General features: G+C 39.0%; 1 protein-coding gene across 2 annotated transcripts in view; it reads left to right on the forward strand.

Moving 5' to 3' along the window:
* The window catches only part of LOC111871773 (CD2 antigen cytoplasmic tail-binding protein 2 homolog), a 26652-nt gene extending 4868 nt beyond the window's left edge, over positions 1-21784 (forward strand). Inside the window, exons 3-6 of one of the 2 annotated variants that reach the window (XM_023865092.2) lie at positions 3720-3885; positions 10139-10317; positions 15380-15635; positions 21186-21784. In XM_023865092.2, the coding sequence (XP_023720860.1) occupies positions 3720-3885; positions 10139-10317; positions 15380-15635; positions 21186-21367 (783 nt within the window). In that variant the 3' untranslated portion in view covers positions 21368-21784. The remainder of the gene's footprint in view (positions 1-3719; positions 3886-10138; positions 10318-15379; positions 15636-21185) is intronic. The other variant, XM_023865093.2, reaches the window with a different exon arrangement.
* Positions 21785-22092: the final 308 nt, after the last annotated feature.

Consider the following 22092-nt stretch of genomic DNA (forward strand, 5'->3'; position numbering starts at 1 on the left):
TATCTATAATGCTTCCCCCATCTACCGGAGGTATTAGTGACTGCTGTTGGGTGGGAAACGTCCGCAATTTTGCTCAGTGACCTCCTTTGGAGGTATGAGGTTCTTTTACGTGCCGTAAAGCTACAACACGGGACCCACGGCTTAAAGTCCCTCCCAGAGGACTTGTTCCCTGAATTTTTCCGCCCTAAAAAATTCAATGACCTCCGCTGGGTATTTGAACCCGCGTAAGTAAAAAAAAAGTCTGTGAAACAAGGTACAACATCCTACAAAACACATATAAAATAAAAAGGGTAAAACTATCCCTGTAACAGGCCGTTCAGGCCCGTAGGGTTGTGAGATGTTGAGGCTCCCACATTTTCTCTAGATAGTCGGCTCACAGATGGCAGTAAGGTTGTCAGCCTTATGTGCCGACTGCCTTTTACCCCCCCAGGAAGATTCCTGATACTTATTTCTGTTAGAGGCTGAGTCAACCCCAAGGCCATAGTGTGGCTGGAAGGATTAGGTAAATTGAAAAGAATCCACCTCATTGGGAATTGAACCCATGACCTTCCAGCTTGTAGCATAGTGCCTCAACCAACAATGCTACCACATGGCCTGCACATATAAAACATACATAGAAATAATGAATACCAACTAACAAATATAGTTGCCAGATTTATTTACAGTATAAATAAACCTGTTAACTACTTCATACCTACAGTACATAAAACTACAGTCAAATAGCCACCCATACTATGTCACATAATTACAGCACTCATCACATACATATACAGGGTTGAAGAAAGCAGTCTTCTGGGATGTGGTGCCATGTAGATATTGTGTTAACTGACGTTTTGGAGGAATGTATTGCCTCCATCTTCAGGGTAGAAGAAAATCTACAAGCTAGGAACCAGCGCGAACAGGTGCTCACAGTTTGTTCTTCTACCCTTAAGATGGAGGTGATACGTTCCTCTGAAACGTCAGTTAACACAATATCTACATGGCGCCACATCCCAGAAGACCACTTTCTTTATAGTCACCACTGTGGAAACCTCAAATCTTACATATACAGGTTTGTTTATATTTTCAGATACAAACATTTAGGAAGACATGACAAAACATAATATGGAGATCATCCCAAATGTTCTGTTTTATCAGTCAGTATTATTATTGGTCTGATATATTGGGTTTTTGGACTTTATCCATCATCCTGGTTTTTAAGATAACAAATAAAAACACGACGTTTCGGAAACAGATCCAGTTTCCGAAACGTGTTTTTATTTGTTATCTTAAAAACCAGGACGATGGATAAAGTCCAAAAACCCAATATATCAGTGTGTTATACACCATTGTCAGAATCCTATAGTAATTATTATTGGTATTTAACACTTTAGTTCTCAACTTTTAACCTGATCACATTTTAAGAATGTCAAAAATATTCAGAATTTAGAAGTTTAATATCTTTTTCACAATGTTCACTAATACAGATCTAATATTTATTTCACAATGTTCACTACTAAGGATCCATATTAATTTGGTAGTTCATTGATGCCAGTTATGTATTTATTGTAACCACCTGATGATGATCACACTGATAAAAACATGTGGTATAGACAGCAGACACAAACTCTGTCTTCATTAGCCTCTCGTGCTTTCAGAAAAGTGCATATTATGCTGGGATCAACATTTTTAATAACTTGCCATCTGATCTCAAAAATCTTATGAATGAAAAAGCACGATTTAAAATAGCACTGAAACAATACTTAAGTACACACTCATTTTACTCTCTTGATGAATACCTATTGTCTAGAAATTAACGTATGTATCTTTAAATAGCCTTGGGTTTAGTCACTGTGTATTCTTGGTTTCTCTTGTGTGAGAACTCCATTGGGACTGTACATATGTTTTGTAATTATATGATACATTCCACATCCTACAGTCATTTTGACTAACTTTGGATCCATGGAATGCAATGCAATGTTATGTTATGTTAAACAAAACAGTATTAACATATTAGTATTATTTACCTGTAAAATTTTGTGTTGAATTAAACTCCCATGCCAGTATGGACACTGTAGCAAATTACATTATCACAAATGGGTGGTGGAGTTATTTGGTAAACTTGTAATGGAGCCAGTGAATATATCTTTTGTAATAAGGCAGCCATATTGATTTTAGAATTCAGTATTAAAGTTGGATTATATTTTGGATAATGTAAGAGTTGTGATGTGATACTTTTCTGCATGAGACAGCATCATTATTGTATGACTAGAAAGGACAAAGAATCATTATTTTTCTGTAGTGAATGAAGTGTAGGAGGTGGGGTAGCTTATTTGGTGGATGACTGAGCGATCTTGATTCAATCCCCAGCAGGAGCAAGGGATTTTTTCTTCTTTGTAATATTCAGACAGACTCTGAGGCCCACACAGCCTCCCATGTAGCTGACAGCAAGGGTTATTTGCCCAGGGTAAAGTGGCAGGGGCATGAAGCTGACCACTCATCTCCATCTAGTGCCAAGGTTAAGAATAATAAAGTTATACCTTCACTCCACCATGTGTTTCCATGGCTTGGTGCTTAATTAATTAAGCCCAGGGAACAAATTTACCTCTTTTACCTTAATGAATGGAAAATTGAGGGTAATTAATGTGAGATGAAGAGGTATTTGAAATGCAGATTGTCACTTAACTATTGAATTAAGACAACAGTCCTGAAAATTAAAAACACAGTATCCAACTCTTTAATTTTTGTTATTAAAAGCACTAGCTTCTAATTTGTAGTTATGCCATTTGTTTTAAGGGATTATAGTTTGAATGTACAAGTTACATAATAATTCTAAGCTTTAGTAAAACAGGCATTTCAACTATAAGAAAATTGAAGGTACTGTAAGAGTGTCTGTGAATTTATTCATAATTAGAGACAAAAATAAAAACTGTATCTTGACAGGATGAACGGCATACAAAAAGCCAAAAAGGGCATGACATAAAGTGACATGAGGCTGTAACAGGCCATTTGAATATGAAGCAAAAAAGTAAAGTTAATTAATTAAGTACCATACAGTGAAAATTTAATTAGCTTTACTTTTTTTTGCTTTACAGTGAGAATTTGGGGGCATGCATTAGTGTAGTTGGTTGAGGCACTATGCTACAAGCCAGAAGGTCGCAGGATTGAATCTTGATGAGGTCATTGGATTTTTTCAATTTACCTAATCCTTCCAGCTGCACTATGGTCCTGGGGTTGACTCAACCTCTTAACAGAAATGAATACCAGGAATATTCTTGGGGCTAAAGAACGGCTGGCGCGTAAGGCTAACAACCTTACCATCATCTATAAGCCAATTGTCTAGAAAATACGGGAACCTCAACGTCTCACAACCCTGTGGGCCTCCACGGCCTGTTACAGGGATACCTTTACTTTTTTTTTTACAGTGAGAATTTATGAGGAGGTGGAAGTATAGCTCCACTGTTCTTAAGCTTGGCATTACTAGAAGTAAAAAAAATTGTCAGTGTGATGCACCTGCCACTTTACCCCCAGAAAACCAGTGCCCAGTGCCCATTGGATTTAAAGCTGAGTGGGACCCATAGCTGGTTACAACTCTGGAGAAGAGAAACATTTCTTGCCCTTGTAGGGATTCAGACCCTAACTCTCTGGTTGGCCAGCCTATAGCCTAGTTACTGAACTGATTGACTCATCTTGGTCTTTAATGATGAAAAGATTTAATTTGTTTTAATTTGTTGCTTCAGATAAAAAAAATAGATGGACAAACTCAAGGAGCTGAAGAAGTTGGAAATGACAGTGGGAGTGATTATTCAAGTAATGCCTCACCTTTTGACCGTGTATCTGTTTACAAACAGATGCTAGAATTAATGAAGCCTGGTGAATCCGTTGCAAAATCATTACGGAGGCTTGGTGAGTTAATTACATGATGACATTTTGTATTGTGCGTTGTATTATATTTTTTTGCACCATAAATTTTATAATTTTATGAACTAAATGGACACATGGAATTCAAGACATATTTTAATGAAGGCATTTGCCAGTTTTTGCTAGAAGTTAGGCTTGGATAAGGTTTATGACATGGCTTTAAAGTATGCTCAGAATTACTGGGTTTTCAGACTTTGTCTGAAAGGTCTGAAAACTCAGTAATTTTGAGTGTTCTCTCATATACATAATCAGCGCTAAATCATATTGTTTGTCACAGCTGTGTTAGTGGAAGCATGTAGTCATGTTAAAGTAATTGCATCACGTAAAAGAGAACTGCACATCCTCATGCCTGCATGTGCCCAGATACTTACGTGGGAGAGGGTGTAGTGTGAGTGGAAACAGTGATTCTGGTTTAGGAAAAGCACTTCTTTTAACTGAATGAGAAAACATAATAGTTCATTAACATGTTTAAAACAGGGAAATAACTTGTGAAACTGTTGTCAGCATGTTAGAAAGTGACAAGGTTCTTGTAGTACAGTCCATACAGACACATGCCACTTGAGTACTGACGTGGGGAGTGGAGCCCAGCTTACAGTCACCCCAAGCACTCAGACACCTACTGGGTCCATACATAGTACTTAGTTCCTTTTTGTATCTATCTAAATATTATTAATTGTCCAAAGACACATTAAAGAACAAACTTAACATAACATGGCATTCTGACAGTTGAGAATTGTATAGATTCTGCTAAATTGAACCTAAAAAACTATAAATAACTCCTGACTTTCAGCCTATGTTGCCATCGCTTTGCACACACAGTCCCTGTTGTTGGTAACATAATGTTACAGAGTACGTAGGTGAGTCAAATGAAAACCTTAAATATTTTTTTGAGTATTATTTATTGTGCACAAGTGGTACAAAGCTGTATCACTTTTCAACATAACCTCCCCCACACTCAATCAAGTCCTCCAGCGCTTACAAAGTGCATGAATTCCTTTAGAAAAAAATTCTTTTGGTAGTCTGCGCAGTCACTCATGCACCGCGTGGCGTACCTCTTCATCAGAACCGAACGTCTTTCCTCCCATTGCTTCTTTGAGTTGTCCAAACATATGGAAATCACTTGGGGCAAGGTCTGGTGAGTATGCCGGATGAGGAAGACACTCAAAATGCAGGTCATCGAATGTCACAACTGTTGTACGGGCAGTATGGGGCCTTGCATTGTCATGTTGCAAAAGGATACCTGTGGACAGCAATCCACGTCACTTTGATTTGATTGCAGGCCGAAGATGATTTTTTAGGAGATCTGAGTATGATGCACTGGTGACAGTGGTCCCTCTAGGCGTGTAGTGCTCCAAGATGACGCCTTTTTCGTCCCAAAAGAGAGTCAGCATAACCTTCCCTGCTGATGGCTATGTTAGAAACTTCTTCAGTTTTGGAGATGAGGAATGGCGCCATTCCTTGCTCGCTCTCTTTGTTTCCGGTTGGTGGAAGTGAACCCAGCTTTCGTCCCCAGTAACGATTCTTGCAAGGAAGTCATCACCTTCTTGTTCAAAGCGCCGCAGAAGTTCTTCACAAGCATCAGTACGTCGGTCTTCCAATTCAGGAGTCAGCTGCCGTGGCACCCATCCTGCAGACACTTTGTGAAACTGAAGCACATGGTGCACAATGTGGTGTGCTGAACCATGACTAATGTTTAAACTTGCTGCAATTTCATTCAGTGTCACTCAGCGGTTTTTCCTCACTATGGCTTTAACTGCTGCAGTGTTCTCTGGAGTCACAACTCGATGTGTCTGACCCTGACGAGGAGCATCTTCCACTGAAGTCACACCATTTGCAAACTTCCTACTCCATTTATACTCTTGCTTCTGTGACAAACATGCATCACCATACTGAAACTTCATTCTTCAATAAATTTCAATAGGTTTCACACCTTCACGACACAAAAACCGAGTAACAGAAGGCTGTTCTTCCCTGGTGCAAGTCTCAAGTGGGGCAGCCACCTTATACTGGTGCTGTGACAGTGTTCGTGCATCTGCACTATGCTGCAACCTACAGGCCATTCTGCACGCTGTTTGAAGCACACCAACTTACAGGATAATAGTGTGAAATTTCGATTTTATATTACAAATTTAAGGTTTTCATTTGACTCACCCTCGTATATGTGTGATTGTCAGTAGGGTTTGGATTGGTGAATGGATTTATTGACTGCTTATAGGTCATAACTACAAATAACTATAACACTGTTGCTATATCCACACATTACAGTTCACTAGAGCACACAAGTATACTGTTCTCAGTCTGTTACTAGACATTTCCTGGTAATGGCTCCAAAAATGGCTCTTCCTCTGCCCCTGGACTCAGGTCCTCTCTTCACAACCTCCCGTCCAGAACTCAAGTTCAACCATCAACTGACATTGTCCATTGCTTATACAAGTAACATCTCGGCATGGACCACATAGGAAACACAGCTCTTCTATTGCTATAGTCCCACTGTTGCATTATTAAGGATCTGCTGCCAAGCAGTGGGAACCTGTTTACTGAACCGTTGCTCACAAATAGCCCTTGTGTATCCGCTCATCTCCTGGTCATTGTGTAGCAACAACTGTACTTGTTACAGTAACAGTACATTAGGATGAAACTGGGATTATTATGATTAATTAGGTTATGAATGTTATTCCACAGTCCACAATCATTTTCTGTCATACAGGATGTAGCGTTTGTGTTTGATACATTTATTGTCACTGTACAAGTTTCTGAACAGTGTAAATACTGTGTACAGCACACTGATGAAACCACAAGGACCAGAGAATATGTGAAGTAGAAGTAAAGTTGTCCCTGTGCTTAACTAATTAAGCACTACACAGTGAAGGCATATGGAGGAGTGGATGTATAGAGCCACATTTTCTTGACCTTGTCACTACTTGGAGGTAGGCGGTCAGCTCATGCCCCGACCGCTTTACCCTCAGGGAAAGAGCTCCTAGTACCCATTGAATAGGAGGCTGAGTTGGTCCCTGAGCCAGTCTGGATGACATGGAGAAGAGCAAATGCTTGACCCTATTGGGACTTGAACTCCAACCCCTCGGTTGTCCAGTCCATAGCCAGTCGCTATACCAGCTATGCTGTCCTGGCTCCCAGAGAATATGTACTTCAAAATCACATCTTGCAGATGAGTGATATAAGAGGTGCATTCCCAACATGACATAAACCTGTTGTCTCTTTCTCCTAACAGTGTCTCTTGATTATTAGCACTGACGGCTTCACTGATGTTCAGTTTCAATTCTTTGACACATCCAGAGCATATTTTGTAAATCCCCACACTAAGAAGTCTGCCAAGGAAAGATCTGGAGAGTGAGGTGGCTAGGGAATGGGACAAAACTGAGAGATGACTCTGTCTCCAGACTGTTGGCTCAGAAACTGCAGTATATTTCTTGCGATGTTGCACATGGTGCCATCCTACTGAAACTGTATGTCTTTCAACACAATGTTCTTCCACCAAATAAGTTGATTTCAGACTTGTATTTGGGAGGTGTTCAGTTTGAATCTTGACCATGTCACCAGCTATCCCAAAAGGTTTTTCATGCCAGGATTGTGCCTAATTAGGCCACAACTGTTGCCTTCCAAATCCAATTTGTCATTCATCAGCAATCTTACTGTCTGCTGCTCTGTACTCTCAATCCTGAAAGTGTCAAAAGAAAGTGTTCTTTCTGTGAAGTTTGAGAAGGAAAAAGTGTTGCAGCGTGTGGGAGCAGTGTTCAGATTTGATGGTTACCGTCCAGTTGACCTCCTTGAAAAAGTTCGGACTAATGATAAATCCAGTTGCAATAGCACACCAGAAAATCACTTTCAGGGGGTGGAATCCTTTTGACAGCACACACCCAGCTCCAGATCATTAGCTACCACAAATCATAGTTAGAATTTAATTAATAAAGAAAATTTAAACCTTCTGCTTGGCTATATCTGGTCTATATCTGTTGCCTCGCAGCTTGGAAGAGTCCATACGTCTGGGCTGTGACATATGATAGAATGCTCCCTTCTGCATAAAATTACCTAGTGAAGGACAGGATGTTCTGAGAGGGAATACTTCTGCTTGGAAATTTTCATCAGAATGAGTACTGCATTACAGTAATGGAACCAGTTTGAATGTGAAACATCAGTGTAATTCTCTCTCCATCCACCTCCACTTCCACACATGTTTTCATGATGTGACAACACTGCTTTTACCTTTACTGCCTACAAGGAGTACAGACATATAAGATATACGTTCTACACCATGAACAATAATTGATCAAGGCCTTCTTGCTTGAAATAATTCATCTTGCTTATGGTGGCCCCATTGCTTCTTGTCTACAGTTATTGTAGTTTGGAGTAAGAATGCCACCAGAAAGAAAAAATGGTTAGCAGAAAAGCTCTGGCATACAGTTATGCTGAGTTACCTGTCATATCCTACATTATGTTATGGTGCTCTAAATATGAAATGAATCGTGATTGTGAACTACATGTTTGCCAGCTGTGTTATAGAAGTAAGTGATCAGTGTTTGTGAAGTTACATGAATGTTATTGCAGCGAATCTTCCAACCTTCGTACTTTCCACCTGGCTTCCTCATTTTATAAGGAAAGATAAGCTTAGGATATATCATCTCCCTGTATCTGACCCCTGTTAACTTCTGGACCAACTGAGTGATGTTCCTGAAGTGAGATTGGAACCTCTTGCTACTAGAAGCCATTCTACGTTTGTATTTTCTGATTTTTAATCATCGTTAATACCAAACCAGTGACCGTCCATGATGAACACCTTGGTGTAATGGTAATACTCTATAGACTTTTGCTCTAGAAGTGGCCGGTTGGAACCTTGGTCAGGACACTGGATGTCCTGAATGATGTTTCTCAAGGTTTTCTTCTGTCCTCTGAAGTGAATACTGGGATAATATCTGAATTAGGCCATGACCACTTCCTTCTAAATCCGTTCCAGTTCATTATACACCAGTCATCCTACCATCCAATGCTGTCTAGTGCAGATGCTGACAGCACTATAAAATCAATCACAAAAGGAGTAGCTTTGCAGACATGCAGGATGAGAGTGATGCTTGAGGATCCTGAAGTAGATCTCTGAAAACTGTGCTGTCTCCATGTTATTTGCAGACGATGGGGCAGCACATTCTTCCAGAACATCAGTATACATCTGGTTACATGGCCTAACATCTCAGAAAATGGACTGTTGAACATATTACAAACACTCATAGCATTACGAATGTTGTAGGACCTCCTGGTCTCCAGTGAGGACAAGACAAGACTAACATGCCAGGTGAAAACATGACTTAATTTTCTGAGGACTTACTGTTGCTTTTGGTAGACTGAAGCTTAGTATGCCCCTGAATGAACAATAGAAAGGTCAGAGTTCATCAATTTTACATCACCATCCATCTCTTCTTCCCTTTGTTGGTGGACAATACATCATATCATTCATCAGCACCATGTAATACACTAATCCTGTGATGATCTTGTCTAATATTTGTTGACTGCTTTGCAAACTCATAATAATATGTCTCATTCCACATGATGGCTCAAAGCCAGACTACCAGGCCCAGAAAAGACATCCATTGCTAGACGATGGTCAGTGAACATGTTCCCACAGCAATCAAAACATGCTACCATGTCAGTAATGCCCTAGCCATCATCAGGCAACAGCCTGCTTAACACCTCACTCAGAAATGGAGGAACTCTTGGAAATTTTCCAAGGTTCACACTGGTCTTGATTTGCACATGGGTTTCAGCCTTTTGTAGGTATACGATTATGTAACAGAATTGTGCAGGTAAAAAGTAGAAGTCATACAAAATCATGAGAAGAGCATATTCGCAGTATAGGACAAGATGAAGCCAGACATAGAAAATATAAGAGGCTTAAACTTGGCAGCAGTCAAACTTATGACTGTTCAAGTGACTTAGTTGCTGTTGTAGCGTAAGTAAGATAGACGTGGATAACTCAGGTAACTGGAATTAAGTAATGACATCTCTGTAACTTAATGATTATGTCATCAGATCTGTATTTGTGAAAACAGAAGGACATCACATGAACGTTCGTTTCTGTTAAGGTAAGAAAAGTCTTGAAAGGTGCATCCTACTTCTTGCACCTGTCTCATCCACCTCATTGAATTTTATGCATGGGGCACAAATAATTGTTCTGCCCTTCTTCTCTCTGATTTCTGTAACAAGTGTTATGAATTAAAAATTTGTTTAACAGGAGGCAACAAACGTATTTCTGCATCAGAGCGTTGGCGGAGGAAGAAAGCTGGACAAGAAGACAGCAAACAAGGCAATCAGCAGCAAGTTATAGAACTGACAGAACTAGCAAACCGTCTCCTTACCAAGACTGGTAACATGGATATTTACCAGGAAAGCTATGAACATATTGCCAGTTTGGTAGGTATTGTAACGTTTTATCTTGTTTTGTAAGTGTTATTTCCAGTAACCATGTGTGATCATGGCATTAATTTGATCTTGTTCATTACTGTGTCACTGTATGCCATTGTGCTGTTCTCTTCGAACATCTTGGTCACCACAGGCTGCACTCTACTTCCTAATTAACGTTTCATAGCATGCATTGTTTCTTCACACAAATGCAGGACATTGCTTCTGGGTTCACAGTCACACTCATCTCAACTGATGAACTTTTATCCAGGTGAAGTCGTTATCAAACCTTGCAGATCTTGGACACTGTTGGTCTCCTTAGTTTCAAGTGTTTGTGTGCGTTTTTTTTTTGTGCTACAGTTTTCTCAGGCGATCAGTCATGTTGGTGTTGAACTGAAAACCAGCCTTTTAGAGATATCTCCCCAGTCTCCATCGTTGGGGTTATGAGGTGAATGACTTTATGTCACTGATATTTATACCGGTTTGTCACATCAGCACTGTTTCCTATTGGTGTATTATGTGGTAGGATGGTGGAGTCAAACTATGGAGTTACCCATCTAATTCTTACCTCTCACCATGTTGCTTAACCTGGTGCCTCTGTTAGCCTATTTTGTTTTCTTTTTTTCATGCTCTTCTCTGTGTCTTCTTGGGATTCTCATGATGCATGTGTGTTGTAGTGCCTTAATAAAATGGTGCTGGAATTCCATGCTTTGCTGATTTTGAAATCTTCCTATCTGTATATATTGTCAGGATGTAATTTTTTTCAATTTCACATTTAACAAGCTGGCCCATATAGCCTGATGTACTGGCTAGTATTTCAGTCCCATGACCCTTGATTTAGTGGCCTGATTTATTCACCACGTTGACCTTGTTAATGGAAACTAATGAGATCTTTGAAATGTTGGTTTTTAGTTCAACATTGACATGGCTGATTGTCTGAGAAAATTTTGGCACATTTATTTGCCATGAAAGCTTCAAATCTTATCTTTCTCTCTCTCTCTACTACTTCTGTTTGAAGCATTTTTCACGATGATAAATATTTAATGAATTTGATTTGTTTCATTCTGGTCCGTCACACTAACAATTACAAATATAAATCACTCCGTCCAATGTGACCTGTAAGTTTTTTACTACATGAAAACTTAACACCCTTACATGTTTCGGTCTCTGTGGACCATCTTCAGAGGGCAAACATCACTACAAATAGGAAACCATCACATAAGTTGTTTAGACGTAAAGTACGTACACTTATATGCTACAATACATAGTACACAAAATAGACATTTCACATTTCACAAACACAGCAGTTTCCTGGGAATGTAAAGTTTTTTATAAAATTGTATAAAATTTCTTGATGCTAATTAAAAATTTTTTGGATTGTCAATAATTAAAATTCGTAAACCATGCAGGCTCGTGTTTGTCCTCCCATCGTCCCTCTTATATGGGGCAGATAATGTGCCACCTGGCTATCTTGATGTAGAGGTTCTTTATATCGTCCAGGCTTTGCTCGTGGCTGCTGTGTTGTTTTCACTGTTCAGAACTTTCTGAACAGGTCTGATGAGGTCATTGGATTTTTCAATTCACCTTACCCTTCCAGCCGCACTATGGGCCTGAGGTCGAGACTCAGCCTCTAACAGAAATGAGTTCCAGGACTCTTCCTGGGGCGTAAGGGCAGCTGGCGTGTAATGCTGACAACCTGACCGCTATCCATGAGCTGATTGTTTAGAAAACATGGGAGCCTCAATTACCCACAACCTGTGGGCCATCACAGCCTGTTAGAGGGATAGCTTTACCTCTTTTTTTTCTATCTTTCTACTACATAATTGGCTGAGCTGCTTAAATGAATTATAAATAAGTACTGATTTTAAACTTTTTAAATGAACAAAGCACTTCTAGCTCAAGATAGCTAATTAGTTCAGTCAAATAATATTATTCATTTGGTTATGTTACTAGCATAAGGTTTCTGTAATGAAAGGTGCATAGGAACAATTGAAAAGCACACCTGCCATTTATGTTCTGCTCACATAATGAAAAGGTGGCACTTCTTTGCTTTATTGATATTATACAGGTGAAAACAGTACATGTGTATATATATATATATGTATATATTTTAATAAAGTTTTAATGTAATTATACAAGTTTCTGTTATGTGTTACTGCAGAAAAGGCAAGGTCAAATTTGGGAACTTCTGTTGATGGTGGTTGTGTAACAAAATGACTGTGAAGAAATTATTATTGACACTTCCAGAGATCAAGAGGCCTTTTGTAGAGAAATTTGATGTACATACCTAGCAAATATTATCATACTGATTCAGATATTGCATGCCCCACAGTAAATATTTGCCCTTGTGTAAGAGAACAGGAATTGAATAATGTATGGTGTGGACGACTTGTTTTTTTTATTGCAGTATCCGTTATTCTGTCAAACTCATAATTATAACTACAGTTACCCTAGACCAGTGGTTCTCAACCTTTATGAGACGGCGGCGCAGTAAGTTTTCTTTTTATAAGATGAGGGCCCAGTCCCAACAAATTTACTCGTAAATACCTTTCCAGTTTTGTTAAAGTTCATGCATTAAGCTAACATAATATTAGTAGTTAATTATAGCATAATCATAAAGAGTATTAGTACACTTATGTATTTGGTGTGGCATGTTGACAAGCATAAAATTACATTTGAATTAGTTATCAATCACTGGACTAATGAAATCTTGTAGCATTTTGTAGTTTCCTCAGACCAACATCATTAAATTAATTTGTGCTAATTTTCATTGACATATCCCATGCTGATCACCAAAAACTTATGTTATTCAGTGTAAAATTGATTATTCTATTATTAAATTTATTTTAATGATGTTAGTCTGAAAAAAATGGCAGTGAGAAAAATATTTATGCATTGTAACTCACCATAGAAGTCAGCTGAATAGGGGAAGAAGCAGAAGAATGTATGAATCTCTCAATTCTAAACACTACTTCCAACACTAATTAATATTTTGATTTTAAAGACGCAGCACTATAACACAGCAATTATAAGTTATTGGAAAGTTAAACTTAGTTTCTTTTATCACAACTGAGTTTGGANAATTGCCCGCCATATCCTTCATTTTAGTGACCAAACCTGAATTTCTTCATGTAAGACAGGCAGCGCCGTCAGTGCAAACTGCAACGCAATTTTTCCATTCAAGACCTCTCTCTTCAATGAAACCATTTAAAACTTTGAAAATTTCACAGCTGGTAGTGTGCGTAGGTAATTCAGAAACACTTAAAATGTCTTCCTTCATGTCACTCATCATGGTCAATATATTGTACATACGTAAGTACAATGCTGCTGTTCTGAATATCTGTAGATTCGTCCAGTTGTAATGCAAAGAATTTAGATTTTTTAATTTTTTCAGTGACTTGCGTTTCTGTATCTTCTGCCATATCAGATATCCGCCTACCAGCTGTATCATTCGACAATGAGATGTCTTTCATTTTAGTTGCCGCAGACTGGCCTAATACTTCATTACAAGCAGCTATCAAAGAAGGCTTAATGAGTTCTTGCCCAGTGGAATATGGTTTTTCACATTTAGCTATCTGTAGTGATATGACATAATGGCAAGCAATGCAATAGGTTAGTGTAAATGGAGCACCTGATGATGGCACTATGTTGCCGAAACATGTTGTGAAATAACAGGTGAAATTGAGTGCACTACAAGATGGACACTGCATACATATCATGGATATTAAATAGAATGCCATCAGAAGTGAAGTGTCAGCGGTTGAAGCTTGGTAAATAATTTTCTTTTCTACTTTAAGTGCATCTCTTTTACACATAAAGAATTCCATGGGTTTGTTGACTAGATCGGAATGTCTTGTGATGAGATGTCGGGTAAGTTGCAGTGGCTTTATAGCTTCATTTCCCAGAATAGTAGCACAAATGTCACATTGAGGTTGTGGCAATTGGTCAGTGTTAGGACATTGTATTAAACCAAATTTTAAGTAGCTGTCCATGTACTTACGAATGGATGCAGACTTTTTCTTCTGTGTGCTGGTGGTTTTCCCTTCATTTTGTACATCCTGGATATCGCTGTGTAGGCTTGAGGTGGATGAATCACTACTTGTTGCTTCACAAACACCTTCAATACTAGATTTCTTAGCACCAAAATTAAACAAAGTCCCCTGCCTCTTATTCATATTAAATTTAAATCACTCAGATTTCAAAACAAGCACTTACACACTGCAATGCGAACTTGCAAAGAATCAGTATTCAGTATTACTGGATTTGAGAACTGGATACAGACTGCCTTGATCTTCAGTTTCAGTGGAAACATTTTCTTTATACTTCCTTGCTTATTGGTCACTGACATTTGCAACACAGATGTTATTTCGCTCAGTTCTGAGAACAGAGGATATTCCGCCCATTGTAATCAGCTTGCAGGCAATTTTTATGACTGGTCATAAACATCGGTATTGCCTTTCCCGAATGTAGAAAGATTTGGATGTCTGAAAATTCCCGATCATTCATGAATACTTCCATGTTTAAAAATCTGCAGCTTGGTCACTGACATTTGCTACACAGATTTAGGTGTTCTGTGTCTGAGCTTCTTGACAAATATTATTCTCCTCAGAATATTTCCACTATAAAATATTTATTCATGTAAAATGCTTAGAAAATGAAAATGACAAATTCCAGAAGAGCCTCTCGTGGCCCAGTATAATTGATGCCAGGGCCAACTACTGGGCCGCTGCTTGGCGGTTGAGAAGCACTGCCCTAGACTGTTTGTTTTACTTTGAAATGAGGCTCCTTACTTTTAAATGTGTGAATCACTTGCTTTGTGAGTAATTCATTTTATTTGTTAGCTTTAGGTATGAAGAAAGAAATATTTAAATTTCTTATCTATTTTCTTTTGAAAGTGTGTGCTTTATTAGCTCTTCACATCCCCAGCAAGAACATAAATGCCAATAAATATGCCTATATCCATGTTAGTAAAATTTGTGGTTGCTTTTTCAGCATTTGTGAAAAAGAAGTCCGAAGAGTTTTATTGCCTTCTCCTGTTATTGAATAACTGTATGATTTCAACATCTGTTTATAGATCAGTAATGCAGAGAAACAAAATGTATGGAAACAATCCAGGCCAACATTGGATTATGAGGATGCATTAGACATGTATGCAGTTGATTTTGATGAGAAGGAGAAAGCAAGAATGGAGCAGCAAGCAAAGAAAAAGAACAAGGGAGAAGAGGCAGTTGGTGTAAGCTGTATGGAAAGTGGAAAACAAGAAACAGGAGGAGCAACAGGGAATGGAATTGTGAAAATGCTGACAAGCAGTAGCCAAGAAGAGAATCAAGGTAATGTTTTTGCAGTGCCATTATACTGTGTTTGAACTGATAAAGGGCACACTTTCATCATGTCTCGTGGCATTAATTTACATCATATAACACTTCGCAAGTGACGTCATTTGTTTTACTTGAATATAAGGGTATGAAAACTGAGCCAATATAATTTATACACTTAAAAAGTTTGTTTCTTAACAGATGTTGAATGCAGCTAGTTCAGTTGTTTTGACCTATAGTTTTTTTTTTCAATAAATACAATTTGAAACTGAGGCAGATGAAATGTAGTATTATGTCTGAATCTTCTTTTATCAGATCCTACCGAGTAAGTTAGCTCAATTTGTAATACTTTTGACTGGCTCTGAAGAGGTGCCCAGTTTGGGCCTCAGCTCGGGGTTTTGGCTATCATGATTGAGGTTCTTTGTTTTATTCAGTCCATGCAGGTAAATGTTAGGGTAGCACCCTTGAATCGACAGGAAGTTGGAGAAAACTGCATAATGAGGAGCTTCATACCTTGTACTCTTCTCCAAGTATAATTAGAATGATCAGGTTAAGGACGATGAGATGAGCAGGGAATGGGGGAGAGGAGGAATGTATATAGCATATTGGTAGGAAAGTCAGAAAGAAAGAGACCACTGGGAAGACCAAGGTGGGTTTACAATATTAAAATTGATCTTGGAGAGATAGGATGGAATGGTATGGATTGGATTGATCTGGCTCAGGATAAGGACCAGTGGAGGGCTCTTTTGAACACGGTAAGGAACCTTCGGGTTCCATAAAATGCCGGAAAATTCTTGAGTAGCTGCAGGATTGGCAGCTCCTCAAGAAGGGCTCAGCTGCATAAGTAAATAAGTAAGCACCTTAAACCAGGTGATGATTCCCACCTTCCACATTCTTCCTGATTAAATATTCACTTGACACTATATATTTTGAGTTACAGGCAATGTCATTACATAAGCTGCACATATAACCAGTTATAATACCCCACAGTTAACAGTTAATAGATCTCCATGACAGAAAAGTTATTTGTGTAACGAAGTGGAAACTTTGGTAGGTCTTTATAAACTGTTTAGAAACTACAAATATTGTGTTTCTGAACATTATCCATTTATTTAAAACGCCACTTTTCACGGACTGAATTTTGTCTCTGTCTTCAGGTGGAACCTACTCAGTTGCGTCCACTTGATACAGTTAGTCCCTATCTCCACACACTTGCACCAACACAAGACAGGGTATATAAACCAAGCAAAGCACAAACCTGCAAAAGTTAAGACAAATGTTGAAAACATTATGAAACTCCTTATCAATTGGGCCACCTGAAGACGGAAACATGAGAATCCAGTCTTCGAAACGTATTTTAAGTAAAATCTTAGTAATGGATAATGTCCAGAAACACAGCGTGTGTAGTAATATACCGTGATCATAGACTTTTAGATATTATTTAGAAACCGACAGTTTTCAATCAAAGACACCATATTTCCTCCTCTTTGTAAGGGTCTCAGGTATGTACATAATTACGTCATATTGTCATCCATTGGAGTGCCTAGGGTTCGTTTTTTGAGGCTTTGGATTTCTGGAACCAGTTTATTTTTTCAGGAATTTGATAGGATTAGAATTATCCTAGTTTTAAGAGGCATGTTCAAGAAATATGTGTATATGAACTTCCATTTTGGTAAATTGTTTCCATAGCTTTGATTTACTATTAGGCGGTTATGCAGTGCTGTAGCAGTAAATAATATAACATTAATCAGCTGGAGTATACATTTATAAGATTGTTATAATTGAGCAATATAAATACACATTGTGGGCACTTTTTGTAAATTTTGCATCTCTCAGAAAGCAGGTAATAGGACGCTAATCAGTGGGAATATACAAGGTCTACCAAAAGGAATACACAGATTTGAGGTACCTGTAACCTAAGGACAAAAACAGATATGAGGGCGATGTTTGCAGTATTTTATTCATCATTTGAAACAGTTGTTAACACACAAATGGAAAAGTTGTTGGATTTGAAACACTGGGCAATGAGTGCTATTTGTAGCTCTGTATACATCCCACCAGTAGTTCACCTCTTGCTAGAGGCGCTGTAAACATGTCCATTGTAACATCAGCAATTGTTGCAGTGATCCATGCTTTGAGTTCATCCAGTATATTCACTCTTTTAACTGTACACTTGGTGGTCTTTCACTTAGCCCCAAAGAAGAAAGTCTAAAGGTATAAGATCAAGAAAACAAAAGAAGCCTTGCAATTGGTCCACCTTTTCCTATCCATTGACCTGGGAAATTCACAGTGTGAGCAAAATGAAAATATGCACCTTCCAGTTGAAGAATAAGATTATTGTTATGTAAGATTTGAGGTTTTTACGGTGGTGACTGTGAAGAAAGCAGTCTTCTGGGATGTGGCGCCACGTAGATATTATGTTAACTGCTTTTTGGAGGAATGTATTGCCTCCATCTTTAGGGTAGAAGAAAAAAGAATGAGCAAGGAACTGGTGTGAGCAGGTGCTAACAGACAGTCTGTTGGCACCTGCTCATGCTGGTCCATTGCTTGTGGATTTTCTTCTTTTTTCTTCTACCCCGAAGATGGAGGTGATACGTTCCTCTGAAACATCAGTTAATACAATATCTACATGATGCCACATCCCAGAAGACTCCTTTTTTCAAGTTTATTGTTATTGTTGATGTTGTTAAACTGTGGAAGGGCCTAGTTCACCAACATGTGTAGGAATAAATTACATGGCAGTCATGTTATCAGAAAAAAAAGAACCGGCTGATGACTGTTTCCTGTGTCAGTGCTCACCACACATTCAATTTAGGACAATCTTGTTCATGTTCTGAATGTTCTGTGGGAGGCACACTGACCCAAATGACAGCTGTGGCATGTCCAGAGATGTGAAATTCAGCATCAGTAGTGAAGACATTATGATTTAAGAAATTATTGTGTTCCACAATTTGTATGTGCCTATATGCCACAGACTATGATCTGACTTGTTTATCATGTGTAAGAGTCTGGACTTTTTCCTTAGGGGGGGGGGGTGGAGTCCAATTGGGTCCACTCGGCATGGCGGCCCCTGATTGGCCTATCGTAGCCTGCCCCGGCTGATTATGATGATGGAGAATTTGGTGGAATGAAGATTGGCAGGGGAAACTGAAGTTCTCGGAGAAAACCCACCCCAGCGCCACGTTGTCCACCACACATCCCTCTTGACCAGACCCAGGATCGAACCCGGGCCACCACGCGGGGAAGCCAGTGACTAACCGCTTGAGCTATTGTGTGGTCAAGTCTGGACTTACTATAGTTTGTATGGTCTTAAATCTAGGCTTTTCCAAACAATACCATGAACAGTTGTTTGCAGCATCTGTAGCTCTGTATTTGCTCAGGAGGTGGACTTTTTTGGACAGTGTACAAAAGCCTGCCTAACACAATTTGCATCTTTATCAGATCTCGTAGACCACCTAGTGGAACTTTTTATACTGCTGCCTCTCTAAATTGCTTGTATCATCTCCTGATGCCCTTGTCATCAGATGGTCTCACACCATACTCATGTCTAATTTCACACTGAATACAGTTAATGGATTCAAATTTTATGTACCACAACCTGATCTGTGGTTTCTGCTGTACGGTAGACATTGCACTGATCATGCAGAACACAATCACAGCTGCTGTCTGTTAAGTGCAGTTGGGATATATGCACAGCTTAAGTCAGTAAAGCTGTTCGAGTTTACAGTTACGCTGCAAGCACCAACATCATCATGTCTATTTTCATTCCTGAGTTGCAAGTGTTTGAAATTCTAACATTCTTTTTGGTAGACCCTGTATATGGTATCCATAAAAGTGTTGTAATAAATAAGCAATTTCCTTATTTCAGAACACTTTATTTTGATTTGTCATTTGATGCTGCATATCCTGTGTGCATGGTAAACCATTGTAATGAGTAACAAGAAGGTTTGATAATAAGTAAGGAATGATTGTAAGTAGGCACATAAAGTTTGGTATGGTTGTAAATTTACCAGACTTTGTAGGGTGTTAACTTATCGCTTTCTGAAAATTAACACTGAGATGACTGATGAAACAAAAGCTTTAATTTTAATCCTTTCATTACCAACTTATTCAGACTCAAACTAAGTAAGTAACAGAGTTCTGTTTGAGAAGCTGATGGTTGCTCTGCCTTTCAAGAAATTCCTTGCATTGTATGGAACCCATGTGGTTCATACTGTATTCAAAATATGTTGCCATTGATCCTGCTGAATCCGGTCCACATCCTGCTGCATAGAATGTGAGGATGTGGATTGGACTAAATACACATTCATTCTACTCTGTTGATGAATACCTATTGTCTAGAAAATAACTTATGTATCTTTAAATAGCCTTGTGTGTAGTCACTGTGTATTCTTGGTTTCTCTTGTGTGAGAACTCCATTGGGACTGTACATATGTTTTATATTTCTATGACATATTCCACCTCCTACAGTAGTTTTGACTAACTCTGGATCCATGGAATGCAATGCAATGTAATGTAATGTAAAAAAGAAATGTAATATACCTTTTAATGTTTTCCTTCCATCTGTGCTTAAATCTCTCAGTTGGTCCTTTCCCTTCATATTTCCACCAAAGACTATGAGAAAGTACTAGGCAATTTCTTTTAATCTTCATGTTTCCGAAGATTAAAATTGTCGCGTATTGGGCGTATATCGCGACAAATAACTTCACGCCGTATTTTATATAGCGAATTTTATTTCACATTCGCACTTACAATCACCCAAATTACAGATTTACGATTACTGCTATCTGCAGTATCACAAATAGTACACTCCAAATGCCAGAATACAACTGACTAGTTGCTGGCTAACTTGGACTCACTCGGCGGTAGCTCCAGGACTGACTGACTGACTGTGAATAGCCTTCGCTGCTCCTTATGTAGCCTTGATCGGACAATTGTCGTCTGGTCCGTGTTGCTAGCCACGCTGTCCGGAGTTGTTGACTGCTGCCTAGCAACCGCGATATCCCTCGGTGACGTCACCGCTGTTGATTCGCTTTGCATAGCTTCAAGGTCGCGGGGACTCGGCTAACGTCGGCTCCGCTCGGCTCACTTCGGCTCCGCTCGTGACGTCACCGCGCGTTGCGCGTTGCATAGCTACCAGGATGCGGGGTGATTACTCGCCTATTACGCGAGCGCTACGTTACCGCTACGTGCAGCTGGGGGGGTAGGGGTCAACATGTCACACTATTGAGGTATACACACAAGCAGATGTATTTCCCACAACTGTCAATTAGAGTTTTAATTTTTTGGGGATTAATGTAACAAAATCTGATAAGAATTTTTGTATGTCATTCTAATCAGTGAATATAGGGACTATCTTCCATATTTTCCTGACTGCATGATGAAAATGCTCTATGGATAGCAACATTTGTTAGGTCTTCTAGGCAGTATGTTTTGCTGCTGGATGACAGTGTAAACGTTGAAATTGTGAGTGATTTCTATAAGTGTTTTGTACATATTTCTAATCCTAAAATATCCTTTTCAGTCCACTGCATTGAAGACCTGATATTGATTTTATTTTGACAGAAGTCATGTGGGAATTTAAGTGGGAAGAGAAGAGTACAGATATTCATGGTCCACATACAACATCCCAGATGCAGGCCTGGGTGGATCAAGGCTACTTCAGCAAGTCTGTTCTTGTGCGTAAATGTGGTACAGATGGTCAGTTCTACAACTCCTCAAGAGTAGATTTCGAATTGTACTTGTAGACATTTTTTATACCATTTTCCTTGTAAGTAGCTTGGGTTTGTGTATGAACACCGTTTGAATTTCAGTGTACCTTTCTTTGAGATTTGTTTCTTTACCAAGGAACAAAGAAATTTTTACTGTTTTCACTGTTAAAGGCATTGGTTTCAGAAGTATCATTATGCTGAATAATCTTTATTTACTGTAAAAATTTGGAGTTAGTTTCATTGTTAACAGAAATACAAAGTGTTTGAGCAGGGCAGGATTTAAGGGGGCATGGCCAAGATAGTCACCTGGAGGCCTCCAAAAAGCAGAAATGGAATTCACACATTTTATTGAGACATTTGCACATCTAAAATGATAAGAAGTTTCTTTTTTAATTCACTTAGTGGGGGCTGGAGTCCAACTGGGTCCACTCGGCACAACAGCCACTGATTGGCGTATTGTAGCCTGCCCTGGGTGATTATGATGATGGAGAATTTGGTGGAATGAAGATTGGCAAGGGAAACTGAAGTACTCGGGGAAATCCTGCCACTTTGTCCACCACACATCCCACTTGACCAGACCCGGGATCGAACCTGGGCCGCCACGATGGGAAGCAAGCGACTAACCACTTGAGCTATGGCACAGCCCCTGATAAGAAGTTAATTTCATTTTTAGGAGGAATGTCCCCCCACAAATAAAAATCGAAAACTCATAACCTAAAGTTGTTGTTACTGTTAGGAGACTCCACAGCTGTAAATCCAGC

Source organism: Cryptotermes secundus, unplaced genomic scaffold (assembly GCF_002891405.2).
Source record: "Cryptotermes secundus unplaced genomic scaffold, Csec_1.0 scaffold785, whole genome shotgun sequence".
Taxonomy (NCBI): Eukaryota; Metazoa; Arthropoda; class Insecta; order Blattodea; family Kalotermitidae; genus Cryptotermes; species Cryptotermes secundus.